We start from the raw sequence: 25194 nt of genomic DNA on the forward strand, positions 1-25194 counted from the left end.
GTTCGCCTTTGAATTTCACCAGTTACCATTCATCGGTTGTTGTCAAGAGTTCGCATGTTAAAGATTCCAATATTCGTTGGTCATAACACATGAGTTACAGGTAAGCAACATACTAATATTAAAAACATTTCACGACGACAACAACCAAATATTTTGTACGTTCTTTCTTTCTTTAAAGTGATACTATTCATAGAAATTCAAATCTTATTTTGCTCTGTACTCTATCAATGGATGAGAATAATGTTGAAATAATATTGCACTGTGCAGTTTACGAAATGAATAACAATAGGCAATAGTCGAAATCCCCCCCCCCCTTTTTTTTTTATTAAAATTCGAGTCGTGCGCTATTATTACTGATATGCAAAGAAGAAGAATAATTCCACTGACTTCATGTGCGTCTGCAATACTCAGACACTGCATTGACGGTATCTAACAACGGCTTTGATAAATATCCCGACGAAGCATTTTTTAAGGAACCGAGAATTCACTTAATGAATATATTCTGCTCGATACAAATACTATACGCTTGACAATTGTGAATTCCTCGAAAAAAATATTTCAACTCAATTAAAATGTGGATAGAGAGAGAGAGAGAGAGAGAGAGAGAGAGAGAGAGAGAGAGAGAGAGAGAGAGAGAGAGAGAGAGAGAGAGAGAGAGAGAGAGAGATTGTCTTCTAAAGCCCGTTCGATGGAGCTTTTAGAAGAGAGGGAAAGAGGTGGCACACGGATTCATGTTTAAATGAATTTGTGTTTTGTAATATAAAGCTTTTGTCGTCTTCTCTGACATCGGAAACAAAATAAGCTCAGTTACACCAAGAATTGAATTTTAACGGAAACTTTTTCCTGTGAAAGGAATTCCACTCAAGTGGTGAAAGTGTTACTTGCAAAATATCTGTTTACAAATCTCAAACGTCTGTAAATTTAATGTTTAATAGAGTTCTTTCATACTCGGAAATATGGTATTTTTTAGATTAAAAAGCCCTTTCCTAACTGAAGGAGTTTTTCTTAACAATATCATAACTTCATACTGTTACAGAGAATATGTCTAAAAGAATATCCATTTCAAAGATTTAAGGCTTTATATGGATTGCTGTATTACAGAACTATCAGGAATTGACAGAATGGTGTTCGACTTAAAGATTAAAAGGTATATGATGAAGGCACACTATATTTATCTATTTTGTCTTTTAGGAATAAACTTCATCACCAAAGTATTTCTTTAGTACAATCTGAAAATTCACCCTTGACAAAAGCTATAGCCATGGTGAAGATTTTTGCTTGCAAGAAAACAATAATTGAAATAACAGAAATATATCCAAAAGACTATAGTAACTGTTTTGGCAAAAGGTGATTTCATGAAGATTGTGTTTAATATATAATTGTGGACATAGGCGTACGAGACAGGGGGCCTGTGGGGGGGGGGGGGGGGGTGATCTTTTTTCGGGCAGAGAAGGCAGTGCAGTAAGACTATTCAACTGGCAGATAGTGAGTGCTAAACCAGTCCTTGAATTTTTTATATACACACATAATGAGGTGGAATCTTTTCAATATTTATGAACTATGATCTCTAATACAGGATCTTTAGAATTAGAGTTTTATGACAGATTAAGAAAAAAAAAATCAGACAATTAGGTTAATTAAAATTTGGAAATCAAATCGTCTTAAATTACACATAAAAATAAGGCTATATATCAGTTTAGTGAGATTGGTGTTACTGTATGGACATGAGTCGTGGTATGCCAATGAAACAATATCCAATAGATTTTTTATATTCGAGAAAAAAGCCTTCAGAAGAATATTGTGAATTAAATGGCAGGACAGGATTAGAAATGAAACTATAAGAGAGACTACTCGAGTGCCATATGTGGATGAGATCATGGTGAAGGGTAGATGGAGATGGTTTGGTTATGCTCTTCGCACTCCCCTAAAGAGATTAGTTCACCAAACGTTTAACGGGATTCCACAAGGCACCATAAGAGTTAGAAGACTCAGGCCTACATGGCTGAGAAGTATGAGGCATGAAGTAGTAGATGATGAATGGAGAAGCATTGATTTAGAAGCTCAAAATAGAGACGACGGCGAAATCTAACCGAGGCATATCCTCGTATGCCTATTGGCGCAAAGGGCCTAGGTTAGATTTCGCCAGTCGTCTCTCTCTTGAGCTTTTAATTCTATACTTCTCCATTCATCATCTCCTACTTCGCGCTTCATAGTCCTCAGCTATGTAGGCCTAGGTCTTCCAACTCTTCTAATGGCTTGTGGAGCCCACATGAACGTTTGGTGAACTAATCTCTCTTGGGGAGAGCGAAGAGCGCGCGCAAACCATCATGATCTCATTCACATATATAGCACTCGAGTAATCTCTCTTATACTTTCATTTCTAATCCTGTCCTGCCATTTAACTCCCAATATCCTTATGAGGACTTTGTTCTCAAATTTATTAAATCTATTGGCTATTGTTTCATTGTCATACGACGACTCATCTCCATAGATTAGCACCGATCTCACTAAACCGATATATAGTCTAATTTCTATATGTAATTTCAGGCGATTTGATTTCCAAATTCTATTTAACCTAGCCATCGTCTGATTTGCTTTTTTCAATCTTTCACTAAACTCTAATTCTAATTCTCCTTGCAATGATATTTCCTCTTCCATTGCATACCCCGTACTCATCATCTCTACCTTTCTTCTATTTATCTTCAGCCCAACCTCATGTGATATTCCATGCATTCTGGTAATAAAGCATTTCAAATCCTGTGATGTTCTGCTAACAAGGACAGCATCATCAGTAGCCCTCAGAAGGATATTGGGAGTTAAATGGCAGGACAGGATTAGAAATGAAACTATAAGAGAGATTACTCGAGTGCCCTGTGTGAATGAGATCATTATGAGGGGTAGATGGATATGGGTTGGGCATGCTCTTCGTACTCCCCAAGAGATATTAGTTCACCAAACGTTCAACTGGGCTCTACAAGGCACTAGAAGAGTTGGAAGACCCAGGACTACATGGCTGAGGACTATAAAGCGCGAAGTAGGAGATGATGAATGGATTAGTATTGAATTCAAAGCTCAAGATAGAGACGATTAGCTAATTCTAACCGAGGCCCTTTGCGTCAATAGGCGTAGGAGATGATGATGTGAAGAAAATATCACTTCAACTCTAAATCAGTAAACGTGGTTTTAGTAAATTTTTCCTTGATTTCTTTAATACTGAATAGCCAGATCTAAATGTATTGCAATTGTACAATAACATTTATGAATATAGGTAAAAATATTGCATTATGGTCACTTTTCACCCCAAAATACTCGATTTTGTATTTATGTCATGACCTAATTTTAGGAGTGATCAAAAGGAAAAAAATATTGTTGTAATCTAGATTGATATTTTAAAACTGAGGAAGACAGTGGCGGGTATGGAACATATCTGCTTTTGTTTCTTCAGCCAACAGTTTTAAAGGATTTGCACTACCAGTTCCAAAATGCCCATAGAATGGAAACATATTTTATTCTTGTCATATTCTTAAAGATGACAATTGGTACTAAACTACATTATTAATGCTTGCTACTATTGCAACGCTTTTCACATTTCTCTACGGAAAATGAACCAAGATATATAGCTCCTGTAAGGAGGTAATGCAGTCAATGCTCATCAAGCAGTGCATTCTGTGCATTACTTACAGGTCTTTGCGTTGCCATTTTGGCCGTAAGCAGCACTCACTTTTAAGCTTTCTGCTATAGCTCCGTTCCCGTTGGGTTTTGTTGCATCATGCTGGCCATCCTCTTCACCTTCAACTTCATAAGTCTACCTCAGGGTTTCCCCAATTCCACATGGACACTGAATGGGCTTCATAGACAATACTCATAAAGAGAGTCCAAGTATTTAGATCAAGGATTACCGGACTTCAATGCATTGTCACTCCAAATTTGAAGGAAAGACCATTTTGAGCCCCCGAACTACAAAACTTTCTTGACCTAGAAGTTTTGGTAAGTATTGCATTGATTTCTACTGTAAATTACTCTAATATAATCATATAATATGATGACGCCATTCTGCTATTGGGTTGGTCTCAAATTATTGCTTTTAACTTAATTTGAAGCAAAAGTTTAATTTGATTCCCTGAAATCCGGGATTATAACAAGATTTGCGTTGCTTTGTGTATTGCTGAATTGCAAGCAAACTACGATATATGGAAATTTTACAATCAGTTTCATGATTAGAATTTCAATATACTTTATTATAATTAGTTTGTTTTTTAAATTGCTATATTGCAAAATTTTATTATTTGGCAACTTTAGTCATATTCGGGATGAGCTGGGCAAAAAATCTGTATTATACACAACTATAAGGAAAATCAAACTTTGATCACCTAAAATCCCGAAGGGATAGGGCGTTTTAACGATTTTTTCCTCCACTGCCTCATTATTATGTTGCAAGGTAATTGTAATATAATCTGATTTTGAAATCAAACTTATGATTAGCATCTCAAAATGTAGTCTTGGTGTTTGGCTAATTTTTGCATAGACTGATATTTAAAACAAGATATAATATGTTGTAATTCTATAAACGGATATTTAATGAACGACCCCTAAAAGCTAACTAGCATATACACAAGATGTAATATGAAATACTTTAACTATCAGGTTTGTGATTAAAGGCCATAAAAAAAAATCCACACTGATCCACAAAAAAGCCTTTGTGTCCTGGCATATTTATCTTCGGTTCCTGCATTGCTTTATTGAAAGCAAGCGAAGAGCAATATATTTCCATTTTGTTATCAGACTCAGAATGAGAAGCCTTTCGAATACTGCAGTATTCCCTGTTTGAAGGAAAATTGAGGTTTAATAACAAAAGAATTCGAATTTCCTTTGATTATAAAACGTTTCTATTGCAAGTAAATTACTACAGAAATACAATTCAAATTTATGATACTGTGTAGTCATTTTGAAAGGATCTTAAAGTATATTACCTTATTCTGCAATATTTTTTCATTGCTTCTATTACTGATGTGCTGCAAAATAATTGTTTTATATGGAAATTTTGTAATGCTATTCACGAATAACCGCGGAAAATTTTACATAATAGATATCTTGAATGAAGAGTCCGATTCTGTTCTATAAATATTCAATGATATTGTCTCGGAGCTTTGAAAAAGGTTGCATTGACTGGAACACTGAGATATTGCAAATCCTTGCAATCTATTTTAGTTTTGTAATCATATTTGGCACTATTTGCTCAATATATTGGATTATTCCAAGTTTGAAGGAAAAGTTAACTATTAACACGAAAGCCGTCAGTGTTTTTGCGAATCAGCTATTGATTGAAATATCTGTGTATATTAAACAAAATACAATGCACTGGAACGACGTAATCAGATTCTTCATTTTAGGAATGATATATTATATTATACACAGTTTTAATGAAAATCCATTGTGGTATAATATTGGTGAATTGTGAAGTAATTGCATCCTTGATGTTATGCAAGAAAGTGGAATTAGATTTGCAATTAGATTCGTTCAGTGCATTACGCCTTTTCTAAGCCGAAAGTATTCAGTTGTCTATAATCTTCTAGTATAAAAGAATTTGCATTAACTTTAACATTGCGAAATGAAATTAAACTACCGTATATTGCTAATTTGACATTTGATTCATTATAAGTTGCGAAAATACTCGGTATAAAGAAGTTTATTTGGACACAGAAAATTCGTAAGGCTTAGAATTCTGAAAAATTTTGCTTTGCGATATGTTTGTTTTGCAAAAGATGGAATATATTAAAATTTTGCGGTCAGATTCACGATTAACAACCCACGTTATTGCTTCATATGACGTTTGAAAGGAAAATTAACTTGGCAAAAAAAAAAAAAAAAAAAACGCATATTGAAACATTCTGCATTGCAAGTGAGTTGCATCTCATTTCCATATTTTTTATTGTATTATATTGTATTTTATTGTATTATATTGAAGTATGATACCCCAATAAATCTGCAAGGATATGACCTAGGTGTTCTGGCTAGATTTTCACTGATTGCATAATTGTTATAACAAATTTCAGTTTATAAATTTCCAAAGAGATTCATGCTGACCTACTTTAGACGTGATATTCTGTAGAATTCTGAAAGTTATTTCAACATGAATTTATTACGAACTGTTGCATAATGGAATTTTGAAACAGGTTTGTGATTAGCTGCTTACAATACGGCATTACTCGCGGTTTAAATGAGAGATTAAAATCTTTACCATTACAGAAGTTTTGGAGAATGTCGCGTTGAGTTTAGTAAACGTTACTGCATTGAAAAGAAATTGTAAGAGATTACAATTTATACAGCTTATGGGATTACTATGTCATATACGGGATTATAACCACTTTGAAGGAAAAGTTTCATTTAATGACAGTAATTTTACCAGAGCTCTTTGCTTTTGGAGAATTATTCATTAATTGCAACATTGCTGTATTGCCAGTGAACCACGATATATTGTAATCTTTTAATGCATTTGTGTTGGTGTTTCGGCGAATTGTGGATCGAGTGTAAAGGAAATTGCGAAATATTCCAATTTTGGAGATAAATTCATTATTTGTGTGGCAATATGACTACATCGAGGCTCTGTAAGACTCTGTTCTAAGTGTTTTGCAAATCTTGATCTGATTGATACATTGAGGTATTAAGAAAATAACAATGCATTACAAAATTGTCATCAGGTTCAAGATTAACGAAAAAAAAAAAAACTTTATCACTTTAAGTAGATATGAAAATTGGGTTATACATCAAACAAAAATCGCATAGCTTTGTTTCTGGAATGTTTGGTTAATGACATCGAATGAAATATTGATGTTAAAAGGAAACTACCATAGTTTTGGTAATCAAATTCGTGATTAGTGGTGTAAAATGAAGCATTTAACGCTTTTAGAAGAAATATTCCCCTCTGATCCAAAAAGATTCTCAGGGCTATATTTATGTCATATTTCTATTTCTGCTTCATAATACGAAATGAATTGCAAATGTTCAGTCATACTCGTGATTAGCTCAGTATACTATATGATGCCTTTATTCTTGTTGCTTTGACACCTTTGCAGAGATAGCAACATTGTTGTATTGCAAGCAAATTATAACTTATTGCAATTTTGCGATTAGCAATTCATCTAATGAAAATGTTCACTTTAGTACTAATAAATCACCAAAGTTGATGGATAGGTATTTTGGTTTATTTTTCAGCCATTCATCGTAGAGGTATAAATGCAGAATTTAACACATTGCCAGGTAAATTCAGATTTTTACCTTTCCAGCGTATGCTTTTATATTATAATTTTGGAGGCAATATTGTTATCTTTACTAGCTAAGCTACAACTCTAGTTAGTAAAGTGGGATACTATAATCCCATTGGCTCCAACAGGAAAAATAGCCCAGTGACGAAAGAAGATAAAGGAAATGAAGAGACTTATGTCAGCTTGTTTATCATAAAAGAAAAAAAAAATATTCGCTGAAAATTTGAACTTCTGAAATTCCAGAGATTCAACTGCCTGATTAGAAAGATCATGCCACAATCTGGTCACAACTGGAATAAAACTTTTAGAATACTGTGTAGTATTGAACCTTGTGATGGAGAAGGCAAGACTGTTAGAATTAACAGTATACCTAGTATTATGCACGGGATGGTGCAGTCTGGGAACATCTGAATGCAGAGGACTGTCCTTGACCACCCACCTTACAATCATACATTGAGTTTTGTTAGGATTCATCTTCATGCCCCATAATTTACACCACGCACTAATTTTAGCTAGCTCTCCAATAAATGATTCAGCAACCCCAGATCTACATTTAGGAGATGGCATTAATGTAAAGAGAGTAGCCTCATCTGCATCTGAAACGAACTTGTTTTTTAGGCGAAACCACATATCATGTTTATATAATAGGAAAAGTAATGGGCCAAGAACACTACCCTGAGGAACACCAGATATCTTGTTCCTATACTCACTTTTGTGCCCATTAACAACAACTCTTTGCGATCTATTACTTGAAAGTTCAATAATGATGCTAAGAAAAGAGCCACCCACTCACCAGCTGTTTGAGGTTGAAAACGAGGGCATCATGATTAACGCATTCAAAGTCAGCAAGGCCAATTATACGGACTTCCTGGCCACATTTAAAGGATTTTTGTAAACCATTGAATATTGTACGAAGGGAATAATATGGTCCAAGGCCTTTACGAAAGCCAAATTGCAAACTATTTAACAGATGATTACCTTCAGCAAACCTATTTTGACGTTTTGTCAAAAGACATTAAAAAATATGGTACTTATGGAAACTAGGCGGTAATCAGTTGGATAGTGGAGTAGCATTACCAATTCTCCAACAAGTGCTAGAAGCTCTTCTTCTTGCTAACCTGCACACAATAACAGATAACTTTTGAGCTATGAAATCGAGTCTTTATAAAGAACAAAGGAAAAATACTATTTGGGTCTACATCTCCATAAGCATCAAGGTCCATCAAGAGAGCTTTAATTTCACGAAACCAAAAAGCTAAACTAGTTCGTGTTGCCTCAGAAAACAGGAATGAGGAAAATCAAGTTTCTCATTACTCTGCATACTGTCAAACAAATCAGCCAAAAGGGATGCCTTTTCTTTTGGTCAGTGAGGGATAGAGCCATCTGGTTTATGTTAAGGAGGAACCGTTGCATTTACACCAAAGGGTAGCCCACTACTTATGTTCCTTGGCTGTACCAGAAAGGGTCTTTTATGGTTAGATTGTATTCCTTTTCAGTTGAAGCATAAACTCTCTCAGCAAAAGCTCTAACCTGAGTATAGTTATTTTAGGTAAAATCTGATCTGTTACCCATTCATAGATGATAGGCCTCCTGCTTCTCCTAATAAGCACGTCTAAAATCTTCATTGAACCATGGTTTGTCCTTCACTTGGCACCTTATCACACGAGAAGGGATATGCCTATCAACTATGTTAACTAGGCTCTCATTCAGAGGAACAACAGGATCAACACTATTATACATTTGTGACCAATTCAAGCACAAAAGATCACTCAAAATAGCATTCCAGTCTGCTTGAGATTTTATAAAAATCTCACATGAGTATAATGCATCAGGGACAGGCTGCTCAGTCTTTACTACCAACAAATCAAGGCCTGATCAGATGTCTTAACTGGACAACCAACCTTACTTGTTGTAATGCTGGGGGAGTCGGTGTATTCTAGGTCCAACCAGTCACCTGTGACGGGCCAAGAGTAGTTTGTGACTCAAAAGGCGAGATGAAAGCAACCGAGTACCTTTATTACAGAACATTGAGTTTATATACACACCAAGTCCCGGCAAGAAGGTCACAAAATACAAAATGCTATTTCATGTCCAACCGGCAACTGGTTCTGTTAACAGTTAACAAAAGAAAAGCAGACAGGTTGATGCAAGTTGCTGTCAGTTGGAGGGGAGAGCGAAGATACAAAGGATAATATATACAAAAAGGAGAAATGTCATGACTATGTATGATCGTGTGACACACGAGTGGTACATGGCTCCCCCCCTAAAAATGACATACTGTACATGTTAAATAGGGCGCCCTGATCTAGAGAGGCGAACTGTAGGCGGGTCATCTGGCAGGAGATAAGCAGATTTTAGACGATCAATGGAGACCCAGTCTTCTTTGCCACTAATGTTTAGTAGGAATGCTTTCGGATTGCGTCGGATCACAAGGAAAGGGCCCGTGTAAGGGGGCATTGCTAGTGTCATTGCGTAGGAAGACGTGTATTGCAGAGTGCAAGTCTGTTGGCATGTGATGCTTCGCTGGGGGCTTGTGAGTCTGGTGGCATAGAGTAAATTTTCCCACGATGTGACGTATGGACTGAGATCGTCGGAGTAGGGTGCAGAAGGAAAAAATTCGGCAGGTACGGCCAACGGGTTGCCATAGACCATTTCAGCTGCTGAGATGTCCAGGGTGTCTTTGGAATTTGTCCTTAGTCCCAGGGGGACCTAGGGAAGCTGAGTAAACCAGTTGGAGTCCTTACAGCGGGACATCAAAGCTGCTTTGAGGGTGCGATGAAAATGTTCAAGTATTCCATTGGCAGTGGGGTTGTAGGCAGTTGTCTGATGTAGGATGATGCCCAGGAGATTCGCTAATGATGTCCACAATTGAGAGGTGAAAGTGGTATCCCTGTCAGAAGTGATATGCTCAGGGATACCAAATCTTGCAATCCATCCTGAGAGTAAGGCAGATGTACATGAGGCGGACGTTGCAGTTTCAATGGGAATGGCTTCAGGCCAACGAGTGGAGCGGTCGATGACGGTAAAAAGGTAATGATGTCCTTGTGATGTGGATAGGGGGCCTACAACGTCAACGTGAATGTGTGCGAAACGATGCTGAGGTTGAGGAAAGGTGCCCACTCCTGAATCCGTGTGTCGATGTACTTTGGAAGTTTGGCAAGAAGTATAGGCGCAGACACAATCCTTAGCATCCTTAGAAATGCTGTGCCAAATGAACTTCGTCTTCAGCAGCTGTGCAGTAGAACGACGCGATGGATGTGAAATGCCGTGAATGAAATCAAACACCTGTCGACGCATGGGAGCAGGAAAGCAGGAATCCAAGGTCGCAGTCTACCAGTACTGACGTCACAGAGGAGGGTGGGGCTGGAGTCGTCGAGGGGGACGTCTTCCCAATGGAGGGATGTGCAGGATGTCCTATATCCTTGATACTCTGGATCCTGTCGTTGGGCTTCAGCCTAGGCGTTGTAATCCAATCCCAGTTGAACGGCAGCCCAGGTGTTTCTTGACAAGGCATTGGCAAAGGGATTCATTTTTCCAGGGACGTGTTGAAGAGTGCAATTGTATTCAGCCACAGCGGAGAGATGTTGCTGTTGACGGGCGGACCAGGCGTCAGACTGTCGAGTGAAGGCGTGCACCAGAGGCATGTGGTCTATGTGAATGATGAAGGGCGTACCTTGTAAGAAATGGCGAAAGTGACGGACAGCCAAATGCACCACCAGCAATTCGCGATTAAAGGTAGAACAACCAGATTCTGCCTTGGATATTTTCTGCTGAAGGAGGCCAATGGACGGGGCGAGCCATTGACCACCTGTTTGAGTACTGCACCAAGAGTAACGTCGCTGGCATCGGTGGAGAGAAGGAGAGGGGCATGTGGGACGGGAAAAGTGAGAGCAGCACTCTTTGTGTTGCAGAAGACTGCTTCTTGAAAGGGACCCCACTTCAGGTCTTTTGGCTTTCCCTTGAGGGAGGTGTAGAGGGGAGCAAGCATGGCGGCAATGGCTGGCAGAAAACGGTGATAATAGTTGATCATGCCCAAGAATTCCTGCTGTGCTTTGACGGTCTAGGGCGTGAGGAAGTTCTGAATGGCTGCTACCTTCTCAGGGAGGGGATGGACTCTTTCAGGAGTGATGCGGTGCCCTAAAAACGTTACTTCGTTGGCGCCAAAGGTACACTTGTCATAGCGGACTATAAGGCCGTTTTGTTGCAGGCGGTCGAGCACGATGCGCAGGTGACGGAGGTGTTCCTCTTTTGAGGAAGAGAACACAAGTATGTCGTCCACGTAACATACACAGAAGGGGAGGTCCCCTAAGATGCCATCCATGAGACGTTGAAAAGTGGCCGCAGCATTACGAAGGCTAAACAGGAGTAATTGAAGGTGTATGTACCGAACGGAGTGGTGATGGTGGTCTTGGGGATGTCTTTTGGGTTCATAGGCACCTGATAATACACCTCCAGGAGGTCGAGCGTGGAGAAAATCTTCGCTTTGTGCAGGTCGGTCACGTCGGCGATGTTTGGGAAGGGGTAGTGATCTGGTTCAGTTTGCATGTTCAGGTGCCTGTAATCCCCACACGGACGAAGGAGCCGTCTTTCTTCAGGACGATGTGTAAGGGTGACAACCATGGGCTGGAGGCCTTTTGGCAAAAGTCCATTTCTTCCATTTTGATGAACGTCTGTTTGGCGGCTGCCAATCGATCCAGTGCCAGACGTCTGAATTTTGCGAAGACTGGGGGTTCCGTCGTCTTGATATGGTGATAAATACTGTGCTTGGCAGGAGCCGTTGGCATTTGGCGAAGTTCTGGACGGAAAACTTCGAGGTACGGCGTGAGTAGGTGTGCGTTAGGCATCCGTGGGTGCGCTGATGTGTAGAGTGAGATTGGAGGGGGCGGGTTGAAGAGGTGTCGACAAGTACTAGTCTGAGTTGACCAATAGTCGGTGGGTGACATCGACCAGAAGGTGGAAATGAGAGAGGAAATCTGCACCGAGGATTGGCAATGTGACGTCAGCAATGAAAAACTTCCACTTATATTTACTGTTTTTAAATGATAATGTGAGGTTCTTGTAACCGTAGGTGGGTATCGCAGATCCGTTGGCATCTACCAGGCAGACGTCGACAGACTTAGACAGACTACCTTGTGTCCTGAAGAGTTCCCTTGGCAAAAGAGAATGACAAGCACCCGTGTCTACCAAAAATCACATGCCCGTTCCTGCATCATGTAAAAAGAAAAGATTAGAAACACGGGAGGCCACCACCATGAGCGATGGCCTACTTACACGTTTTTTGTCCACTGACAATCGTTGGCTCATTTCTTCGGGGCATCCCTGAATCTGGAGTGGTAGTAGTAAAACTGCGGCCGATAGGCAGCAGTAAGTGGCTATAGAAGTCGTTGGTTGGGGCGTGAGCGAGTGGTGTGTGATGGGTGGCTTTGTCGCCGCTCCGACATGTCACGGGGTAGGCGTGTATGTCCTATGGCATTCACGTCAGCTTCGGTTGACGTTGAATAGGTGTCCTCTTCATCAGGAGTGGAGGCGTTGATGGAGGTTTTGGAGGTTGTGAAGTGGCTGTCCATTAGGGACTCGGCTTTGGTCATGAAGTCCTTTATAGGTAAACTATCGACATCGGGTATGGCAGCTTGTGCAGGTTCGGGTAATCAGCGTACCAAAAGGGCATGATGTAGGTTCACCTCACGAGGAAAACCGTCTGCGGCAGGTTGCAGGCGAGTGATAATGGTCATTTCCCTGAGGGCGAGCAGAGCCCTTTGGTCCCCCAACGGTTGTTGAGAGAGCTGAAAAAGCCTTGCTATACGGGTGGCTGGCAACGGCAAGTACTGCTGCAGATGGTATGTTTTGAGGGTGTCATATGCTATTGGGGTGTCTCCTTGTTCACAAAGCCAGCCAGAGATTTCCGGGAAGGTGTCCTCGGGTATCGACGCGAGAACATAATCTGCTTTGGTGGTTGAGCGAGTCACACCCTTGATGCGAAACTGGGCTTCTGGGCGCTGAAACCAAGCAGAGGCCTCTTCTCTAGCGAACGATGAACGTTTGAATGGGGCGGCGCTAACTTCTGTGGAGTCCGCCATAGTACCAGTGAGGGGGGGGGGGAAGGCGGGAGGAGCGAGTTGACTCCTGGGGTTACCAATTTGACGGGCGAAGAGTAGGTTGTAACTCAAAAAGTGAGATGAAAGCAACTGAATACCTTTATTACAGAACATCGAGTTTATATGCACACCAAGTCCCAGCAAGAAGGTCGCAAAATACAAACGGCTATTTCATGTCCAACCGGCAACCAGTTCTGTTAACAGTTAACAAAAGAAAAGCAGACAGGTTGATGCAAGTTGCTGTCAGTGCAAGGGGAGAGCGAAGATACAAAGGATAATATATACAAAAAAGAGAAATGTCGTTACTATGTACGATCGTGTGACACAGGGATGGTACACTCCAGACATGTGAGTAACTTCACTTAGGATTTGCTCATAGCATGATTCAGAGGTTATCAAACTATAGTGATCAGTGTGAGAAACAGAATTCAGCCACTACCTATAGTGAGCATTAAAATTGCTAACAAAAACAACAGAGGCCTATCTATCAGCTTCTTGAACCTTAGCCATAATGGTAAAAGGACAATCGAAGATCTGGATTCCAGTTGATCGGTCACAAATAGAAGCTGTTATGCCTGCTATTAACTTTTATTACCTGAATCTCATGACATCCATATTCATAACAGGACTCATGAGAAGCAGGGTACTCGGTCCTAATATACACCGCCATTCCCCTTTCCCTAGAAATGGCATCCTGTTTCAGAATTATTGATTTCTTAAAACATGGAATAAAGAGCTCAGATGAGTGCCTCATTTGAGAAACCAAAGTTTCTGAGTACATTCCGTATGGAGGCAACTGTACGATCTTGCATATTGCCATGCAGTCCACGACTATTGCAATACATTAGATGACTGGCGAAGTCTAGGATGTACTGGTCCTAGATATTGCTCAATATCTCCATATGAAATAAAAAGTAAAAGCAATAAAATGGTCTCATAGAATTTAGCAACAAACTTAACAATAATGATAAAAAAAACAATATGTACACACTGTCACAAGTAAAAAATATTTTAGAATATATAGATATTGGAATGGTGGTTATTTCAATCTGTCGCTGTGCTGCTAAGCCTACCAGATGCAAAGTCAGAAGGCATGGCGCCGGAAAAATGTTGAATAGACCATTTTGTTGTTTTTGAATTTTTTGTTACAGGCAAGGAGGTTGGAGGGAACAGCAAAGAGAGTACGTTGACATAGATCTGAGGGGCATACCTATACCTTGGACCCCTCAGGCAAGGTGGGATCGACCCTCTAAGGCTCCCTTGAACCACACCGCCTAAGATTACCATGCCTTGGGTCAGTTTGAAGATAGCCACGACTAACGGCTAACGTCCATTCCCCTTTGTGGGATTAAAGATAAGAACCATTATCTTTTTATAATTTAACTTGAAATTGATAAGTCTCCCTTTGCTGTAGATCTTTCCGCCGTCCGAGCCTAAGTTTGTATTGATACATGTAAACCGGGGAGAGGGGACGCAGAGTGAGAACCACTATGGTTTGGTTACATCACCTGCCACTGCTACCCATAGGCGAGACAAGCCCTCAAACCCCCAAGCAATGTAGGGGAAATAAGAACGCACAGATTATGTGAGTTAAGGCAGTCACGTTCGAGTCGTACTCGTGAGTGGGCAACACTCACTAGGCATACCGGCCATGGTAAGCCTACCACAGCCATAGTGGACGTTCATATGCCATAAGACGTCTAATAGTTTCTTTTAGTTATTATCTAAATGTCTCCCTGTCCGCTCTCCCCGTGTGTAATTATTGTGTTAGGTAAAGTTAATTCCATTGTATTTGACTGATGAAATCATTTAAGAGCCAGCGAGGAACTTATAATTCTTTTGTTATGCACCCTCAAGATTTAAAGTTATATTTCACTCGCTTTGAAGAAGATTTCTGCTCATTTTAATTGTGAAAATCAACATAGACAATGAATCCTCTTATGATATAACAATCGTCTAATTCGCCGCCTCCTATCATGTATTGTTATGTAATTACCCCACGCCCCTATGACAAATGACATATGACATATATAATATATATATGACATGTATAATATATATATATGACACACACACACACATATATATATATATATATATATATATATATATATACATATATGTATATGTATATATATATATATATATATATATATATATATATATATATATATATATATATATACTGTATATATGTATATATATATACACATATGTATCATCAGCCATTACTAGGCCACTGCAGAACAAAGGCCTCAGACATGTCCTTCCACTTGGGTCTGTGTACGGTCTTTGTACACTAGTACACACCTGCAAACTTTCTCAGTTCGTCAATCCATCGTCTTCTCTTCCTTCCCAGATCTTTTGCAATCTCTAGGGACCCATTCTGTTATTCTTAATGTCCATCTGTTATCTGTCATTCTCATTATATGTCATACCAGAGAACATCAAATCAATCAATCAATCATTATATGTCCTGCTCATGTCCATTTCTTTTTCTCACATGTTAAAATATCCTCTACTTTAATTTACTTTCACATCCATTTTGCTCTTTTTCTGTCTGTTGTTGTTATTCCCATCATTTTTCTTTTTATAAGTTTTTGAGAAGTAACGAGTTTATGTTCTAAAGCTTTAGTATGGTTCCATGTTTCTGTTGCATAAGTTAAAACTGGTAAGACCTTTCTGATTAAATACTTTTCTTTTTCGAAAAGCTCTCCATCTCATGCTTATCCTTCTTTTAATATCGGTCTCGTGCCCTGAGAAAAAACTTATTGTCTGTCCTTAGTGTGTATATTCATTAGCAATATCTAGAGGTTCATCCATAACTCTTATTTGTTGTCTCTGCATTTTTATTGAACATTATCCAAGTTTAACTCATATTCCTTTTTAATAATGCATTTCTGCTTTCTCTATTCAAATATTCTATCATCTTTTGCAATTCCTCCCATGATTCATTAAACACAACTATGTCATCTGCAAATCTTAAGTTGTTAAGGTATTCCCCCTTAATGTTAATCACTACATTTTTCCCAATCTAGTCCTGTTTACACTAGCAATTAGTGGGATATCCTCAGTCATTCCCCGGGATGTTCTCTCAACATTATTTGCGGATGATCTCTCCATATCATTTGCTGGAGCTAGAATGGCAATGGTTGAGAGAAGAGTACTACTCTCAATTGACAAAATCATCCAGTGGGCCAATATGAATGGATTTAAGTTCTAGACACGTAAAACTACTATTGTCCATTTCTGTCGTATCTGGGGAGTACATCCAGACCCGGATATATACATTAAAGGTCAACGGATCCCATGTGTAGGTGAAGCTAAATTTTTAGGTTTGATATTTGATTGTAGGCTAATATGGGTTTCTCACTTAAAAGCTTTAAAAGCTAAATGCCTTGAGGCTCTGAATCTTTTATAAGTATTGTCCCATACATCATGGGGGCCAGACTGTAATACAATTTTAAAATTATACAAGGCCTTGATTTTTTCCAATATACTTTTCAGCCACCCCAAGTCAGTTAAAAATATTATATTCAATACATCATGCTGGTATTAGATTGTCCACAGGAGCATTTAGAACCTCACCTATCCCAAGTCTCCTTGTTGATGCTGGAGAGTTACCGCTAGACCTCTACCGAATGTCTTCTATTTTTCAGTATTGGTTTAGATTGCAAAGACTCCCTAATTCTTTAGCCTTTCAGACTGCAAGCCTTGTGAGACACACATCATACTTTGAATTGCACCCAAAATCTCCTCAACCTTATTGGTTTCGGGTGAAACAATTATTAAACAGTATTGAAATTATTAGAATTAAGGTGCTTCCATTTAAGGTATCATCAACGCCTCCATGGAAATTACCTGAGGTATCTTTTTGTAAATACTTTATTGGAGTTAAGAAGAATATGACTGACTTAGAATCCAGGTCTCTTTTTATGGAACTTGTTGCAGAACATAGGGGATTGACTTTTATATATACTGATGGCTCCAAATCTGATGTTGGCGTTGGATTTCGAGTACATAGTAATGGTTTTAATTATAGAGGTGCACTTCCTTTAACAGCTTCCATATTTACTGCCAAACTGTATGGCATACTAACTGCTATTGAGAAAATAGCATTGGAAAAGGAGGGTAATCTTACAATTTTTAGTGATGCAAGGAGTGTTCTTCAAGCTTTAGAAGTTTTTAATTCTAGTAACCCTCTAGTTTTAAAGATTTTAGAATGGCTTTTTAGTATTGGACAGAGAGGTATAATGGTTCGATTTTGTTGGGTTCCAGCACATGTAGGAGTGTCTGGGAATGAGAAGGCAGATTTACTAGCGAAGAATGCGGCATCCGAGTTGCTACCAAGAAGGTATCCTATTCCCTGTAATGATTTCCTACCTACCATCAAGAAATTTTTTTGTAATAAATGGCAACAGCACTGGGATAGTGTAGATGACAATAAAATGAGAGAAGTAATAAATGTCATATCTCCTGGGAGATATGACAGGATGCCCTGAAAATGGGAGGCGACTCTTTGTCGTCTTCGTATTGGTCACACTCGGTTGACACACGAGTTTCTGCTGAAGGGCCAACATCAACCCTATTGCGACGACTGTTTAGTACCTTTAACAGTGAGGCATTTGTTGACCGAATGCCCTAATTATAATAACTTAAGAAATAGATATCTGTTTGAGGCTCGAGGTAAGGATGGCAGGTTCATCCTTGCCAAGATTCTTGGACATGTGTCCTACTATGTGAGCGGCATTTTTAGATTTATTTCATAAGCAGGTCTTCTGAAAGCTATCTAACTTCTATAATGACATTCAGCTTTTATGGTTTTAATTGAATATTCTATTAGTTTTTATATCAGATAAATGATATCGGTGTCAATGACCTTAGATGTCAGGATGCCTGAAAATTTAAATCAATCAATCAATTTTTCCCAATCTAGACTATTAAAAACTGCTTCTAAGCATGTTGTGAATAATTGAGGAGAGATGGCGTCTCCCGGTCTAACTCCTTTCTCAATCAGAATATTCTCATTATCTTTATGTAGTTTTAGGATTGCTTTACTCCCTGTATAGATATCTTCAAGTGTTCTTACATAAGTTTAATCTATTCCTGGTCTCTAAAGGGCTTTCATTACTGCTGAGGTTTTGACAGAATCAGAAGCTTTCTCATAGTCAATAAATGCCATACATAATGGTTTGTCATACTCTGTTTATTTTTCCATTACCTGGTTAATTACATGTGTGTGGTCAATTGTTGAATGGCCACTTCTACAGCCTGCCTGTAATTCGTACAACCCATAACTAAAGATTAAATTTTGAAAGCAAGGCTAGGTACCCTTCAGGGTAGCCCCCTCAGCTGAAGGGAGGACAATAAGGAGGGCTTTAAAAATAAATACCAGAGAGAAAGATAAAAAAACAGATAATGAAAAAGCAACCTATTGATAAAACACTAGGCATCCATGCCCTTATATTAACCCTACCCAACATAACGAGGTACAGAGACCCTAGAACATTGGAGTGTCGTTCTCTTAAAAAAGCTTCTTACCATAGCTAAAGAGTCTCTTCTATCCTTATAAGTGGAAATTAGCCACTGAACGATTACAGTGTAGCATTTAAACCATTAAGTGAAGAATAATTGTACTGGTAGCATTCTGTTTATCCATCTACGGTTGCAGCTTTGCTAGTAATAATAATAATGATAATATGATAATGACGGTAATGATAATGATGATAATGAAAATTTGATTATTATGGTAATGATTATATTGATGATAAGGATAATAAGAATTTTGAGCTCTGGTTCTTTATTAGTGTGTGAAAATACTATATTATGTTCAATATGAACGAAAATCCACATTCAACCCTCAATTTTACTTTCTCTCTTACTTCCCTACCTTACAACTTCAATTTTATTTTTATAGTATCGCAACCTTGCAATCAAACTCAGGATTAGCAATCTAGAATATTGTATTAGTACAGGTTTTCAGGAAAGTTCACTTCATAAAATCACCAAGATGAAGAGTTAGATTGTTCGAGCTAATTTTTCATTGCTTATGATGGGGCTGTATTTTCGATAATAACTAAAAGTGGCTTTTTTTTTAATATTCATTTTGAAGGTAAAACCTAATTTTTTACCATGAAAAATTAGCAATTCTATAGCATGAGAGTTTTAGTGAATATCATTTTCATTGCAATGTTACTGTTTTTTTTTTTTTTTAATTTACAATATATTGTAATTTTGCTCATAGACTTGTGTAATGCCACCCAAAATACTGCAAGTTACCTAGTTTGAAGAAAGATTAAACGAATACCCCATCAACTCCCCCATTGCATATTTCCTGTTCATTGCTATATTACGAGCAAAGTAAATCATATTGCAATATGGTTTGTTATCAGTTGACTAGAATGCTGTATTGATCGCAGTTTGAAGGAAAGTCCAGTATGACCTCAGAATATTAGCACAGCTAGTCTTGGAGTTTTGCCATATTTTGCAAAGACTACAACACTACTGTTACCATCATATGTAGATTTATTGCATATTTGTCGTCGTCAGATTTAAGTTTAAAGATTGAAACCATGACTTACACCCCAAAAACACGAAAATCAGATAGCCTTAAATGTTTGGGGTGATATATTTTTTTTTTTTCATTTGTTCCTTTAAGTGCGAGCCTGGTTACTAAATTTCAACGTATAGTAATCTGCTTGCAATGATGCATTTTACAGTCAATGCAAAATCTAACAAAATACGTATGATTGCATATAGTATTTTTGAGACTTAAATGAGCCTTTTCTTCAAACTGAGGATATTACAATATCTTAGGCTGCTACTTACTGACATGACTGAGAAATTGCGATAAACGTAAAATTCATCGAAATATTTTATTTTCTTCATTTTCCTTTTATTTGTATTTGTATACAATCCATCACCCGTCATTTGCTTTAAGATTGCGCACGTACTCCCTCTATCGGCTTGACATCGCTGCCTAAACCTACAACAAATAAAACAATCAACAAAGATAGCTTTCTTTGTCTTGTTTCTCTTTTGCATATGAAATGCTCCGGACTGAATATCGTCGCAAAGATAAGTAGAGTGGCAATTATGGTTGTAGAAATAATCATAGTAAGTTTAGCTGGCGACCTCATGAATGATACTGTCTATTACTGAAGAAAATCCTGCTTCTTTCCTCTATTGTAATATTTGATGATCAGTTCAAACTACTTTTTTCTCCTAGTGATTTCCGTGTCATTAGGGAAATTTCCATACAATATGTTTGAATTTACATTTCCATAGATGTGAGCAACCTTCCTATTGATGTATTCCGAAAGTTATTTCAACATTGTCTGCATTTCACTTCTAAATGAAGAAGAAATTTTCAATCCTGCAATCCATATGTAATTCAATGTCCAATTTTAAGCTATACTGTATAGTCTAAATCCAGATTTAATAAATGAATAACGTACATCAATTTTCCAGTTTATTAAAACCTCCGATACATTCACAATTTAAATAAAGTAGAGCTTTATATCATTACGAATATTTAGGATCAACTCATCTGTCATAAATGATGCGGTTCCCCAAAGTTGACAGACAAGAGCTAATGAAGCAAATTCCTTTTCTGTTTACATGAGATGGAGTATGCTGCCACATGCGAGGTATGTTCAGAGAGATTTTCCACAGGAGAACACGATCCGTTGGCGTTGCCCTGCGGCCATACCTTCTGCAGGGATTGTCTGGCCCGAATGATAAATATGAATAGAAAGGGTTTCAGTTGTCCGACATGTAGGAGAGTTCACAGCGAGCTTGTTTTGGGCAAATTGCCCGTCATTTACAAACTTCTAAGTGTAAACATGGATGAAGCTGAAATCGAGGTATGTTTAGATCTATGGAATGATGATATTGTCCTTTTTATTTTCTGCTCTGGCGAAAAATCTCTGATGCTTCATATTCATAAATTTGTAAATACACACAGACACACACACACACACATAAGCGCCGATTAGCACAAATCCACTGGTGTAAAGAATTATTATTTATTTTTTTTTTTCATTCCGGGGGAAATCCATCATCATTCCTTGATGGCATATTTCAGGAGTTTCTTCATTAATTAAAGCATCACCAGAAAATCATATTAACTTTTATAAGTTAATAACTTATTTTTCATTGCTAATTTTTCTGTATTAACCATAATTCAGACTTGTTTGTATCTGTTCCTCCTCATATAAAAGAAAACATAACAGACTTTGATTTTGGGAGAAGACATACTTTAATGCAGATCCAATTAAAGGTTATGGCTGCCTCAACGGTGTAGAACGAACAGAAAGACTGTAAACTTTCTACAATTTTTTTTTTCTCTCTGCTGCTGTTTTCCCCTTGTAGGGATATCTTATCCAGGCATCCGCCGGAGCCATACATATTCAGTTAAACTCTTAACGTCTGCACAAAAGTGCTAGACAATATACAACAGCAACCAACCCCCGGAGATGAGAAAGTTAATTACTTGAAACGTTGTGGTTCCCCCAGATGCAAACCAAAGAAAATGACGATCTGTAACCAATAAACGTTAGATTTTTTTGCATAAAGAAAGAATTATCTGACTCTCTGTCTCCTTTTGAAGATTATGGTTTACAAGCTCTACGCCCCTGAGGCAGCTATAACGTTAACCAAACCTTTATTCTATTCTTCGTATATAGTAACAGATGCTAATCTAATGAAGAATTAGCTATATCTATGGAGGTTCTCTATTCCTTTCTTCATAATCCAAGTCAACTGTTCAAATTTAGTTTATTATGCTCGTTTTTATGTGCTTTTCTTGTATTTTCAATTAAATGCAGAATAGAAATAAAAGTACGAACAAAATAGTTTTCATCAATCTGACCATTCTTATAACAAAGACGAAATCATATTTTTTTCTTTTTTACCGTTTCATGACTTTCTTCTTAAAATCCGTTTTTCATAAATCAAAACAATAACCAATTTTTAATTTCTAATTTTGTCGAATAACAAAAGTAACTTTATTTTAACAACCATTTTGTTTTCAATTTTTCTGTATTAATTATGTCGTTTAGAACGTTTTCTATAATTTGAAATTTTTTCCTAACATTCCCCATATTGCCTCATAGTTTTGGATCTCCTTAAGTAGGAAGTAGATTTTAATGTTATGATTTATTAATACATCCAATTACACAAGTTTGATTACATCAAATGGCCTAATTATCGTTTTAAGTAACCAAAATTCTTTTGTCAATTTCAATGGTTTGCTGTGTTTTTAATTACGCTTCTTAGTGGGACCAAAGCAACACCTGTCCTGTGCTGGACTCTTCATATTGTGGTATAAGACTCCCAATAAGTACTTCTATTTTTTAGTAATTTTCTGCAACAATTTTAACTATTTTGTAATCAATGCAACTCATAGTAATGTCAGGGTCTGATAAGTTATCAAAAACTTTTCAAAGAATGATCGTTAAGGCAAACAAGGGTCTAATACTGAAAATCACTCCCAAAAAGGATATGGATACAATCTTCCATAAATATGACGATCATCAAGATCTAGGCCATGGTTGTCGTACAGCTGATTATCTTATTGACTTTCAATATATGATTTCAAAATCATTCCAACTTGATTAATAGCGATTTTCAATATATAGATACCACATGAATCTTTTATGAGTTCCATTACTAATCTTTTAGTGTTATATAACAATAAATTTTGGTGTCGATTAGCGAACTATTCCAGTGTTTCATTTTTATTAAAGATACAATTTTTCATTTTTTTTATTTCAGTGATTCTTCGAACTTAACGTTATTATATTGAAATGAAATGGCCTAGTTTTAAACTTACAATAGGTTCTATGCCATAATTGATTATTACTTCAATCAAAGTTACTGAATAGCTTTTCCTTACAGCAAATATGCGAGTCACACGGAGACAAGCTGGCCTACTGGTGTCAAATGTGTCAGACGAGCCTATGCGGTCTGTGTCTTTTTCGAAGCCATCCACAAGATCATGACGTTATTAAGAAAAAGGTTTTTCTCGAAGAGGAAAAACGCGTTTTGAAAGAAGATATTCAAGCTTGGCAGAGGGATATGGAGATCAACAATAAAGCCATTATGCAGAAAGCATTGACCGCGATTAAAGAATTTTACCGAAGCCAAACTTACTTGTCCAGATCAAAGAGAATCATTGGGGAACTTCTACCAGAGATAGATGGAATTTCCACAGTGGCAGCTCTCTCTGATCTCCAAACAAAGATAATCAGCTTGAAAATGGTAGCAGAGGCTGCAAATAATGACTCATGTACCCAAGAAGAAAGCACTGCAGCGGGCAATGAGACTCATTCTCTTGAATTAGAACAAGTCACAGGATCTTGTGGGTCTGTTGAAAATGTAGACGGTCGAAGAGCTACGGTTGAATGGTACGCCGGTAAACTTCAGCTCTCCGCTTTCAGTGAAAACCCATCTCACTGCGACCTTCTGTTAAAGGTATATGGTTGCTTGTCCTATCAAGCATATGCACTTAACAATTAAACCTAATGTACTAATATTAATGATAAAGATCAATTGTATTATTCTATCTAATCTTTTCTGATAGTATTTTCATGTATTGCCCAAAATCATTTATGTGCTTTGCTTTCATTTTGATTATATTTTCAGATGCCCTCACAGGTATTCCTTCAGCTGAGCATTGGAAGAGAATACCTTGGCCAGGTCACTATTCAGCCATTTTACCATTTACGACGAGCGCAGCTGTTTGCTGCCATGTGCATGGGGACATTTGGGGTATCCTATGCTGGATCTCCATTTCGCTTGGTGCAAAATAAGGGGCGACCTCGGGAATACCTCTCGGGGGGAGGGTACGCAAATCCCCGTGATGGGATGCTTACAAACCAAGACTTGATGTCTGGCTTAGAATGGGACGGAGAAGCCACCGGTGAAAGTCGTCAGGGCGCTGTTTTAGGTGTCATTTATGGGAATGGTGTCAGTGGATTTGGGATTTGCTCCAGAGAGCAAGTGGGCGGGACCTTTAAATGTCTTTTCGGAAAGGTAGTTAATGGGATAGATGTTGTTAAGGCTGCTGTAAGGCACCATCCAGTGTCTGAAGTTGTTATTACAAAATGTGGGCTGGTTTTTCCAGATATTTTTACATGAAAACTAGGAAGCGCTAAAAGTGATTTAGAACTTTGTATTTTGTTTTATCCATGAAAGGACATCCCCTTAATGCTATTTAAATAAATCAAGCGCTTTGAAAACCCAGATAACGTCCTTTCTTTACAGATTTATCACAGTACTAAAAGACGTTAAGAAAACTCTATGTACTCATGAAATTTTGTTTTGTGTTCATTGGGGAGACTACTGTACTGTATTCCTAATCAATTTCAAATGACTTTGTTGAAAAGTTTAAGTCACCAATATCAAGATCTATGCCATGATTGTTTTATAGCTGATTATCTTATTGACTCTCAGGATATGAAGTTCAAATGCATGTTATTTTGATTAAATTCTATGTCAACTTCACCAGGGACACGAGTCTTTCCTTTATAGCTCAGTTTATCTTGAGTACGGTAAAGCTCAACTTGATTTTCTAGTGTTTTTCAGTATTATCCAGTATGCATACATGGCATTAAGTGTATATTTTTAAGCTTCACTTTGTTATAGAAAATATATCAATTAACATTTACCTTGTAAATATTTTTTTCTCTCCTACCACAAAACATTTCTATAAAATGATAAATAGACTGAAATATTTTGCTTTTGTAATAAGACATTATCTTTTAATAATCAAGTACCACTAACTGGAGAGAGAAAGAAATAAACTGTTGATTTTGTTATATTCATTTTATTTG

At 37.7% G+C, this 25194-nt stretch overlaps 1 protein-coding gene across 1 annotated transcript; it reads left to right on the plus strand.

Annotated features, from left to right (window-relative positions):
- On the plus strand, positions 1 to 24995 carry LOC137642603 (E3 ubiquitin-protein ligase TRIM13-like). Its single transcript, XM_068375306.1, has 4 exons — positions 1 to 100; positions 20983 to 21222; positions 23258 to 23833; positions 24005 to 24995. The coding sequence occupies exons 2-4, from the start codon at positions 20983 to 20985 to the stop codon at positions 24497 to 24499; spliced, it is 1311 nt and encodes a 436-aa protein (XP_068231407.1). The 5' UTR covers positions 1 to 100; the 3' UTR covers positions 24500 to 24995.
- The last annotated feature ends 199 nt before the right edge of the window (positions 24996 to 25194 follow it).

The sequence above is a fragment of the Palaemon carinicauda genome, chromosome 6 (genome assembly GCF_036898095.1).
Source record: "Palaemon carinicauda isolate YSFRI2023 chromosome 6, ASM3689809v2, whole genome shotgun sequence".
NCBI classification, from domain to species: domain Eukaryota; kingdom Metazoa; phylum Arthropoda; class Malacostraca; order Decapoda; family Palaemonidae; genus Palaemon; species Palaemon carinicauda.